At 33.1% G+C, this 12253-nt stretch overlaps 1 protein-coding gene across 1 annotated transcript; it reads right to left on the bottom strand.

Annotated features, from left to right (window-relative positions):
* Positions 1 to 8842: 8842 nt before the first annotated feature.
* LOC105333695 (CD63 antigen) lies at positions 8843 to 11555 on the bottom strand. The gene is made up of 7 exons (XM_034459059.2): positions 11425 to 11555; positions 10955 to 11161; positions 10291 to 10365; positions 10005 to 10118; positions 9704 to 9904; positions 9502 to 9585; positions 8843 to 9164 (listed from the first exon to the last, which is right to left on the bottom strand). Exons 1-7 carry the CDS (start codon positions 11488 to 11490, stop codon positions 9081 to 9083), a joined length of 831 nt encoding a protein of 276 aa, XP_034314950.1. The 5' UTR covers positions 11491 to 11555; the 3' UTR covers positions 8843 to 9080.
* Between the last annotated feature and the right edge of the window lie 698 nt (positions 11556 to 12253).

Here is a 12253-nt window from a genome sequence, read left to right as displayed (position 1 = left end):
CGGAGTAAATTAAAAAAAATATTAGGTAGGCATATAATCATATTATCTCTGAATAACAACATTTCTTAGAAAGTATTATTTTTCGGAAAATTAAATTATGAGATTGGTGTACATTTTATCAAGAGAATGTGTAAAAGATGCGAGTGAAGAATTTGATCGGCTTCAGATATCTTCTTAGAACTGAAAAAAAAAATACATTTAATGACTTTGTTTGAATACACATGTATAAAGATATATATACGCATTTTTATTAGAGTACATGAAACAAATTGTTAAAGTATAGGCCTCGGCTGAATTAAGAAAATATCTCCAAAAGCATCCTTATCGCAACCATAAAGTGGGGATAAGATATTTTTTCATAAATCATCAAAAATCAAAACCCTAGTAATTTGCATGCCTCTGATATATGTATAATTGATTTGCAAAAGAACAACTTCCTATCTTGAAAACTGTTCGAGGAGTTATCCGTACAATAACGGTACCCTTTTGGCAGCCACTCGCCCGCCCGCCATTTTTATTTTATCAATAATCGGAAACCCGGTTAAAAATTCTCTCTCAAAATTCTTAGAATTCAGAAGCAATGGAGTTACACGGGACCTCACGGCGCCGGCGGTCTTCGAACCCCATGCCGCTCAGAATAATATTTACCCCTTTAGAAAATTTCTTGATCCGTCTCATTTCTAGAAAAGAGTACGCATTAATTTATATTCTAATTCAAATTACATAACAATTTTTTTTGAAGAAATAAGATATTAGGCATTTCCTTTTATAATACCATGAGAATTATATTACGGAAATTAGCGCATTCGTCACATCAGCAACGGTTTTTTTTATACATGAACCTCTTCCTGTTTGGTCCAGTTTCAATCACACTTCAATTTAAAAGAAAAAAAATACCGGTATTTTCGACGGAAAAGGTGTCGTTCATTATAAGCTTATTGCAACAGTTTAGCTGAATATTATGTTTATTTTTCGTCCGTTCCGGCGATTACGGCATGCCTTTTCCCGCAGCAAGGCAGTTGCCATATAAGGTCATGTCAAAATTCGACAAACTTGTAGACTTTACATTTGTCTATTTGAATAATGTTAGATGTGCTGTTGCCGAGCCTGAAGTTACAAATGCAGAAACTACGGATTGAAAGTGTGCAAAGTTGAAGGTTTAATTAACTAATGTAAACAATAAAGTTGCAAAATGTGCATCATGCGAAGGAACTGAGTCAAATCTTACACGTGTTTTACCCGAGTTTTATAGGTTACACGATCAGAATTACACATATTCATACTCAGGCTCACACATCGACACGATTGCATATTCGAATTTACAAGTTTACATGTCTGGATTTTTGAACACGATTACCCTCCATAGTAATACACACCAGTTAGAAAGTGTCATCACTCAACGAAATGCTACATCGGCCGTAGCGTATGCATCCATGCTATATTTTGCGATAAATAATGAAACATGAAGGTAAAAAATGTACTTCATAAATGACTGTAGTATTCTGCTGAGCTACAGAACTATAGCTTTCCGGAAATATTGCCGGTGTAATGAAGAATAATGACCCCCGTAGAATAATGACCGGGGGCCATTTTTCGACGTAGAATAATAACCCCCCGGTCATTATTCTACGCAGAAAAATGACCCTTTTGCCTGAAGAATAAGTGTCTTTTTCATAAAAATGAGCACACTCTACGTGAAGAAAAATGACCCCTGTAGAATGATGACCCCCTTGTAGATTAAAGTTTTTCAGTGTATTTTTTTATTATTTGTGTATTGCATCGGGGAATGGTTGTCATCCTAAAGGTATGGTGTTCCGATAGGGCCACTTCGACCATAGGGCGCAGATGCGAAGTTGCAAAGGCGATAGTGCGAAGGCGAAGGAGCAAAAGTGCGAAGATGCGACGACGAAGCGCGAAGGTGTGATGCCTAAAGTGCGAAGGTGCGAAGGCGAAGGAGCGATACTACTATCGCTCCTTCCCATTTTCGCACTCTGGCCTTCGCATCTTCGCACTTTTGCCTTCGCCTTTTTTGATTGCATTCAGTAAGTCTCGGTCGATTACAATGTACATAGAATTTAATGCAGGCACCGTACTCGCCAAGGTTTTCCGATTAATCCAGGCTATTATTGGTACGCATGCGCTAGGCCATCGCGCTAACTATAAATGTTTATAAATATTTCAATGTGTACTTGTGACATATATGTTTACCAGTGCTGGCTATGCCTAATCCACACAAAATTTAATGTCCGCCATAATGTGTTCATATGCACTTCCAGACTCCTGTCACTTACCAGCAGTCTGTTTACCGTAGACCAAACACAGTAACATTCTAATTTCATAATGCGACACTCCTTGCTCATGCATGGATCTAGAGGGGGAGAGGGGGTCCGTCCCCCGGAAAATTCAATATTAATGATTTCACGCAGTAAAATGGGAGAGGGGGTCCGGACCCTATCCCTTGGATAATTTAATTTTATTAATTTTATAAAAATAACATTTCCAAAATATGCCTCGGAACCCTTTAAACGATAGAGAGCTCCGCAATTATAAAACATAGGTAATCACAGATTACAAAGCTCACCGAGACAAGGCATCACCTTTACGAGGCATCACCTTTATGAGACCACCTTTATCATATTATATGAAAAACATTCTTTATGATCTTGGATATTCATGGATATTGTTTTGACACAATATCGTATATCATCTGTTAAAAAATTGCATGATAATCATATGTTCATATATTAATCAATAAAATAATATAAAATTAAAATTGCATCCTCTCATACTTACAATATATATCATATAATGCCATAAAATACCGTAAAAAATTGTAAGATATGATATTGTAACGTATGATATGACATTGTATTGTGTTATACAATATCGTATTTGATCAAATAATACAATATCATAAAACATAATACAATATAGTATTTTATGAAACAATATTATATTGCAATAATACATCATAACATTGAAACATATGATATTATATTGTATAATATAGTATGATATTGTATTATATGATACAATATAATTTTATACAACATTGTATCATATCAAATGATACAATATCATGGGATAAAGTATTATATAAATAGTGCCTGTTTGGGAGGGTAACAGTTGAAATTGACACCCCGAGAAAACCATTGTCAACCGACGCGAAGCGGAGGTTGACAATGGTTTTCGAGGGGTGTCAATTTCAACTGTTATCCTCCCAAACGGGCACTATTTATTTTGTTATACTGAATGTCTTTTTAAAAAATTTTAAGAAAATTTTACTGCTTTTATATAGGAATAACGTGAATTCTACAGCGAACCGTACGCGCATAATTTTCGCGCATGTAACATTTTTTAATGTTACCCGTTGCCAAGTGCGTTGCTAACGCTGAGGGTACTAGTAAATATTATTAACTGCGTCTTAACCAATCAGATGTCAGTATTTAACATGAAAGTATAACAAAATATATTATATGATACAATTATATTATACATATTGTATCATATGATACAATAATATATATTACAACATCATACAATACAATTTCATGTGATATTATAATATATCATATAAACCAATATCATATTATACAATATCGTATGATACGATATTTTATAATATTACAATATCATATATACAATTTCATGTGATATAATTCTATATTACAGAAACCAATATCATATTTTGTTTTCCCTCAGACTGAAATGTCACATTTTCATTGGATTAAACATGGCACGTGATTGTCTCATATATCTCTATGTAGGTTCTGTGAGGATTAATATTAGGCAATATGGCCGTCATTGGCCGCCGACTCACCTACTCATCTCGATATTTCATATTATATAACACAGAAATCGTGTTCAGTAAGTCATTAAAATATTTAGAGTAGAGGCCCTTTGGAATTATTCATAAATTAGAGTAGTTGCCCTTTGAATATTGACGTCACATTGTTGTGTCTGGAGCAGAACAAAATGGCAGCGTCTAAATTTGCTCAAATCTCTGCAGAGGTTTAAAATTAAATAGCAACAAAACATTGTGAGTAATATGGGTGAAGCAAAGATTTTTTTAAGCGTATTTGAAAGGTGGTATTGATAATTTTGAAGAGTTTAAATGAGTTTAATTGGACGAGATGTAAGGCATCTTGTACATGGCTTTGCGTAGATCACCGCTATTTGTGAATGAATATGTCCCTTGATAGTCCTCGGAAAAACATAACACTTATAAGGTAAGTTACTGATTCACTGCGGAAATATATTGGGTTGATCAATCTCATAGACGGCTCGGTTTCGCCTCGCCGTCTATGAAATTGATCAACCCAATATATTTCCGTAGTGAGACAGTAACTAACCTAATAAGTAATAATAGAATACCGTATTATATTAATATTATATCATGAGATGCAATATTATATATTGCAATATCATATGTAATAGTATCATGTGATTGAATAATTAATTAATAATTCAATATAATATTACACAATATTGTATCACAATATACAATACTATACATAACAATATCATGATACAATATCATATCATAAAATATAAAAAAAATTGATACAATATTTTATTGTATCATATAACGTTTTACAATATAACAAATGGTATTATATTGTATCCTATTTAACAATAGTGTTTCATATCATACAATAATATATCAAACGAATCATGTTATATCATTTAACAACAACCACATCTAGCTATCAAGCAGGTTTGAGTGAGGTAGGAGATTTCTTTAGCATCCTTGATAATGGAGATCAGGCTCTGCATCTGAAGCAACCTCTGCGTTTCATTTATAATAAAGTTAAATCAACTATGCAAGCTATAATCTATAAAACATGTGACCTGTTCCAAAAAAATAAACCTAATTAAGCATCATAAACCTAAGGCTCAGATTCAGCATTCAAGCCTGTCAGGTGCATCAGTATCATAAGACGCACCATCCATGCAAGTATGGTGAAGTTAGGACCAGTAATAACAAAGATATCATCATCAGAGGGCACCAGCAATTAAAACCTCTACCTCCTCTAGCACCCCATACCTATGGCTCTGATTCAGCATCCATGCCTGTCAGGTGCATCTGTATCATAAGACACACCATCCATACAGGTTAGGCGAAGTTAGGACCTGCAATAACTAAGATATATTCTTTAGCATCCTTGATAATGGAGATCAAGCTCTGCATCTGAAGCTACCTCTGCGATTCATTCATATTACAGTTTAATCAACTATGCAAGTTTAAAATAGTACTATTATCTATTAAACATGTTACCTGTTCCAAAAAACTAAACATTATCCAGCATCCGAAACCTATGGCTCCGACTCAGCATTTTAAGACTGTCAGGTGCATCAGTAGCATAAGACGCACCATCCATGAAAGTCTGGTGAAGTTAGGACAAGTAATAACTAAGATATCATCATCAGAGGGCACCTGTTTCAAAAACTTTTACCAGCTCTTAAAACCTTAACCTCCTCCAGCATCCGAAACCTGTGCCTCAGATTCAGCAATCAAGCCTGTCAGGTGCATCAGTATCATAAGACGCACCATCCATACAAGTTTAATGATGTTAGGACCAGTAGTAACTAAGATATAATCATCAGAGGCCACCTGCACAAAAACAAAACCTTAACCTCCTCCAGCATCTGAAAGTTAAGAACCAGATTCAGTAGGTCCAAATGCATCATCCATGCAAGTTTGGTGAAGATAGAACAAGTAATAGCTTAGATACAGGACCTGCAACAGAAACTTTAACCAGCTCCTGACGCCGGAGGTATAGCATAAGCTCCCCTTGACTTCATCTCGGTGAGCTAAAAAGGCAAAAGCGCGAAGTTTCGAAGGCGAGAGTGCGAAGTTGCAAAGGCGAAGAAGCGATAGTAGTATCACTTCTTCGCCTTCGCAACTTAGCACTTTCGTCTTCGCATCTTCGCGCTCCGCCGTCGCATCTTCTATATTTTTCATATTGTTCATGAATTATATTTGCATTGGGGATTTCCGCAATACAAACTGCTGGGTATGCAAGTTCATCACCCAGAATTAATGATGAAATCAAAATTATGAAAAGTTTACTCCACTGTTAGGCATTATAACCAAGCTGAAGTTAGTAGGCACTGACAGCAGCCATTACGCCAGAAGAGGTCAACGGCCAATAAGGAAAATCGTCAAAGTACTGAGAGTACTCGTATAGAAAATATATTTTACTTTATCCTCGGCATACTTTAGTTTAGTTAATATCAAGATGATTAATGCTTCAATAGCTTGTATGAGCATTGGTAACTTTGGATACAATAAAGATCGTGTGATCAAAATATAGCGGGATATAAACCCCTAACATGGGCCCTAACTCTTATCAACGCTTTTAGAAACAATCTTTTCTTATATAATCGATCAGTGTTTATTATCTATTTCTCTCTCTCTCTCTCTCTCTCTCTCTCTCTCTCTCTCTCTCTCTCTCATGGACTCTCTAGTGCTAAAATTTGAGGCCCCGAGTCTAGTGTATAGCTAGACAAACAATCAAAGTGCATATCCGTATAGATTAACCCAGCGAAATTTTCATCTTGGTATAATATAATTATTAATTTATTGAATCGGAATATTATTCTCCTCTGGGAATTCACCGCGTTTCAAAATCCCCCACTTGGTTTCAGACTTTTGACGAGTCATCGGACAATATGCTTTGCCTTGCGTATAATCTCTCTCGGTTGGGCATCCGATTTTTATTGATGAAATAAAATGACTATTATTGATGAAAAAAAATGTTTTTCTATTAACTTGTATAGCAAGTTAAAAATGCTGAGGTGGATTGAAAATACGCTTCTCATAACAACAGTTTCAATCCAGTGTTTTCTCAGACGTCCGCGTCAATTTGTTCTCGCCCATTTCAAAAGTCCGTCCGTCCGTCCGTCTGTCTGTCTGTCCCTCTTCCACACTATTTTTCTTTATGCGTTTGAGGAATAATATTAAATTTGCTGAACAGCTTCAAAATGTCAAAATACAGATCAAGTTTACACTTTTGTAGCGTCTGGTTGACATATTTTCGAGAAAATTAATTTTTTATATTCCAACTTTTTAATGTTCGGGTTCGTTATCGGGCTCGGTGTGTATCAAAGAAACGAGGAAAGTATATTGTTAGTAATAATATTGTGCAATTCTTGGACCATTCCTTTCATTGTTTCTAACAAACAAATAAGTTCTGTAAAATAGTGTCAAGCATTGTGTTGGTAATTTAATCGACAGGGTTTTATGTATTATTACAATCGGGCTCGTTATCGGGTTGGTCTATTGAGATGGTAAGAAATGATATTCTGCATAAGAGTGCATTTATTTTGCCTTGTGCATAGTTAACCAATACACAATGAGCCTTTTTCTTATCCACTTTATTCGTGCGTGCGTAATTGTGTATGTATGGTAAGAAGCTACAATATTACAGAAAGGAAAAATATCAGTACATATATCATTACCCAAAAAGCATGTTCCGCAAACACAGAAAATACTATTAATGTTTAACATTAATGCAATACACAAATAATTATAACATGTGTTTACTCGTTAAATACTATGCAAGTTTATCGAGACTCTGTAAGTAAATATTACCAATTAAAAAGTTGTATAAACTTATAGATTTCATAGCGGAACGCTTTCAAACAAAGATAGTTCAAAAATTTCATGGAACATGTAAGCAAAATATATTCACCATGGAACATCGGTAATAACGCTTGCATACAAAGATACTTAAAAAATATCATTATGGAACATGTATGTAAATATTATATATTCACCATGGAACATGGTTAAAAACTTAAGTTATGGACACTTGCAATGATCATGAAATTTCACATGGTTTAAGAACAATCATTCATTGTGGAACACAATCAAAGATACACTATGGAACATAGCTACCAGTCAGCAGATGTGAAGGTTCATTATAATTTTTGGATCAAATTTAGCATGACCATTTCACTAATAGGACGCGTGTACATCACATTTTGTTTTATAATGACTCTATTGAATGTTTATTTCTTCTGATTACGTGTAATCAAAAATAATCTGCAGCTCTGACTATTATTTATAGTTGAGAATTGCCAAAATAAAAATAGGTTATTTTCCTATGTATATTAATCCAATTATCCAAATTAAGAAACTGAATTAACAAAAGATGTGAGAATAGATATGATAAACACGTCAATTAATGAAAAATATAGCTTTCTGTTTGTGTATCTTGTAAAATAATGATTTTAGAGTGAAAAATCCAAAACTGGCAATCAAGATATCTTTCTTTTTCAAACATTTTTTTTCAGAATTTAAAAGCATAATGAGATTTTGTTTAGAAAATTATAACTTCTTGATTGACAGACAGAATGTTAAATTATCTGAATCAGTTTATACTTTCACTTTCACTGCCTTGCAGTTTCGGCATATTTAACACTTTCTTAAATGTAAATATGAATTGAAAATCGTTTACATGCTAAACAATATTGCATACAGATATTATCAGACTGGTCTTAACATTATTGTTCTTAAGTAAACGGATTGCTTATATTTGATCAATGTTTTGTAACTATGCACTCGTATGCCACTCTGTTCAGGTACTTATGTATTCGAGAGCTGAACATTTAAAACTCTTCCTCTCCAAAACTATATATATATATATATATATATATATATATATATATATATATATATATATATATATATATATATATATATATAATTTTCAACGGAGGCATGTCGATCCATAATTCTATTCATTTGCGTGAACACTTAGAAGTTCTGTTGAGTGTATTTGTGATTTCCTCACTAATTAACACAGATAAAAAGATATATAAGTTTCCACCCAAGATAAAAGTTGTTCAGACATGATCAATGATGTAAATCACTGTGAATTTTTAAATATGTAAATGGTTTGTAGTTTTTACCAACCATTCATTACTCTTTTACCATCCTTGGTGTTATTGAATATTTAAATGACAACTCAAGCAAATTTTGTCAAAGAAATTAATATAAAAAATAAACAATATGAACTTCAATTTCAAAGTCTTTGCTGTTTCTCCGTGTCTCAAAATACACAGCACTGTCATTATGTTTTGGCCACATCAGAGATTTTTGCTGATTTGTCTCCAACTTGACAACATACCAGAAAGGCAAATATCACAGCGAGTACCTGTAACGACATTTACCAAGATTATTGTACTGTTAATTGCTTGACATACACAGAATTATCTTAAATTAATTTTCAAAACGCCTTTAAGATCAATTCTATGTAAGAATCAAAATTAAAATGTCAAGCATAAGAAATAATTGTTTTATTGCATCTTGTCATTTTTCCTGTAATTATTGGAACAATTTTTATTTTGGGGGATGAATTTACTTTCGTCTATGAAACAGAGACTAACTTGTGTGTAATCCTATGATATCAGATATCAGGTTAGTATGACTAATGTTATATAACTTGCATAAATATATAAATTGGCGCATAGATAATATTTAAAACGTTGTACCTCAATAACTATAGCTGTAACCATGACACCGATAATGCTCGGGGACTGTGACAGTAGTTTCTCCTTAAGTGCATCGTAGCATCCCTTAAAAAATAGAATGGTGAACAAAACATAAACACATTTGATAAATCACAATATGCAACTAAAATTGTCTATATACGAATATACGTCATCCTTATGCACTAAACATTTAAATTACTACCTTCGTATTGTATGTTCCAGGATTCATGACATAATAACAGCCAATTGGAGCTTTGGTGTATGTGTTTTCGTCAACATTGAGGCAGCAGGTCCTTGGGATATGTGAAGTAGCTCCTTTACAGCTTCCCAAAACCAAACACCAAGACGTACTATCGAAATCATTTGCTGTAGAAACTACAGGATTGACTCCACAACAGTCAAGCTGAAGAAAATAGAGTAAATGTAAAAAAAGAAAAAGGGATGACGAAATTTCATTCGCCAGTTGATTTAAACAACTCCATGTAGATGATACATGTACCTACCGCCATAAACATGTAATTCCAAGCATTTGATATGGAATTGCTGTTAGCAAGTATATCTTCTTTATAATTATCTTTCAAAGAGATGATCATCTTGTCTTTTACTTCATTCTCAACCTAGGAAAAAGAAATATTTTGAAACTGTTCGCATTAAAATTTTGCATGTATTTTTTCATTTGATTCTATTGGATATAGATAAACAACATGTATGCAATAGAGAATATTTTTACTTAATTGTTTCATTTTCTGAATTTGGATGTTCTAGTATTATTATAATTTGAATACGCACAGTGTTTTTCGTTGTAAACCACAAGATTATGACTGCAATCTTCATTACAAGTAAAATCAACACTAAGACTGCATACTGAAACAAGAAAAACCCATTGTAAATGTTTGTACAAATACAGACATTTGGTTCTATAATGCTTGCATGTTAGGTCATCTTTAGTGAGTCTATCATTGGAAGAACTATCTCAAAGGTTTTGACAGCTTTGGACTGGAAAAAAATTCAGAAGTGAAATAAATCACAACGTTTTCAGTATGAATATTATAAGTGTTTGAAGTAAAAAAATTCATTTTAAATAATATTCTTATTATACAGTATATTTATATTGCTGAAAAGGGATACCAATTTCAAGCTTTTGACAGATCCAAAAGAAGGGGAGAGTATGACTTAGAATGAAAGTAAACTAATATGCGAACTAATAATTGCCTAAAGGTTACCAACTGACATTTCCATTCTGTCACTTTTTCAATTAAAGTATAAATTAGAATGAGTTTTTGTGATAATTGTAAATTAAGTAACGAAATAAAAACAATCCCTTTTATGCCAAAAATTGAGGATTTTAAAGAAAGGTTAACATCATCTGTAACGATGCGCATGAAATATTATTTTGAATTTCACAAAAGATTATTAAAAGACATTTTAAAGTGACAATAAATTCTCAACTAACCATAACCAGCATGCGCTTATTTTGGCAACAAGTTCCAAACAGACCAAGCCCTGCAATCAGTAGTATGAACGCTCCAATAACTATAATCAGAGTGGATAGATTTTTGACAAGGCTGCCTGCTTCGAAGGAGCCCACTAGAATTGAATCCAAGAGAGGCTTGATGTGTTCAGCTAGGACCCCAGCTATGAGCAGCCCTAATCCCATGAGCTGCCGATAAAGATATGTTCAGCTTTTTTGATGGTTGAGAGAACAATAAGTAAACTTTAAATCTTTGTAAAAAATTTTGTTAACCTAATTTCTAAAAAGAAAAGATTCCAGGTCGAATATTTTTTATATAAAGAAGCTATGTCTAACATAGTTCTAATTGATTTTGATTGACATGCGTCCCTACAATGGCAAGAATAATTCCTTGCTGTTTTTGTTATATTTATTTGTTTTTGTTTTTATTCAGCTTTAGTTTTAGTACTCACAAAAAAAATTGTGTTGATGATGATCAGAAACACAGTTCCAACTTTTCCGCAAGACCCACGAGCCATGTTCACTCAATCCAAGTCTAAAATGTGAGATCTGTTTTCATTGCAAGATTTTAGATACGTGATAATGAATATAACATCCAAACTCGAAATCCTAAAAAGGCAAGCTTCAAGATACATTACCATTAGTTACCTTAGAATCTGAAAACATGTATTTTTTTGCTACCTTATATTTTATATTTAATCTATAATTCCGATCTTGCAATCAGAACCACTATGGTTTATGTCTGTTTAATTTCAATCATCGTACAGTTGTTGCATTCCGATGAACTATACGGGATTTTCGACTTGCATGCTATCAATCAGGTTATTCAGAGACAGAAACTTTATTCCTTAAATCTGAAGAAGGTATACACATACGTCAAAGAACAGTTACATACTGTAAATTTCATTTCAACATTTACAACAAGAAAAAGGTAAAACAAATCAAATAAAAGTAGAAAAAGATCATGATAATCCTATAAAATGTTTAATATTACTTTTATCTTTTTTAAGATATCAAAAGTCTAAGTTTTTTTTTATTAAATTGTTCGTGAAATCATATCTTCTTAATCGAGTGTTACCTTTAACTGTAGGCCTCCAACAATTTCCAAGTCAGCTGAATGTATGCAATTCAAAGTTTCAAATACACGGGCGGTGTAAATTTCCACAGCTAAAGACACAAGAGGTTTCTCTTCAATATTTCATTTATGAATAATCATTGGTTTAATTAATATTTCATGAATAAATCATCATAATTTATTTTTAAAAAAACACAAATCAATAA

Source organism: Magallana gigas, chromosome 7 (genome assembly GCF_963853765.1).
Source record: "Magallana gigas chromosome 7, xbMagGiga1.1, whole genome shotgun sequence".
Classification (NCBI taxonomy): Eukaryota; Metazoa; Mollusca; class Bivalvia; order Ostreida; family Ostreidae; genus Magallana; species Magallana gigas.
This window is presented reverse-complemented; position numbering and strand designations above follow the sequence as displayed.

What these genes read in the sequence shown, in the direction of transcription:
- LOC105333695 (XM_034459059.2), bottom strand. Translation starts at nt 11,490, where the DNA reads ATGGCTCGTGGGTCTTGCGGAAAAGTTGGAACTGTGTTTCTGATCATC. An exon ending in GGTTTACAACGAAAAACACT is followed by an intron (nt 10,119 to 10,290) that starts GTGCGTATTCAA and finishes TCTTTTTCCTAG; the next exon opens with GTTGAGAATGAAGTAAAAGA. An exon ending in CTGGAACATACAATACGAAG is followed by an intron (nt 9,586 to 9,703) that starts GTAGTAATTTAA and finishes CTATTTTTTAAG; the next exon opens with GGATGCTACGATGCACTTAA.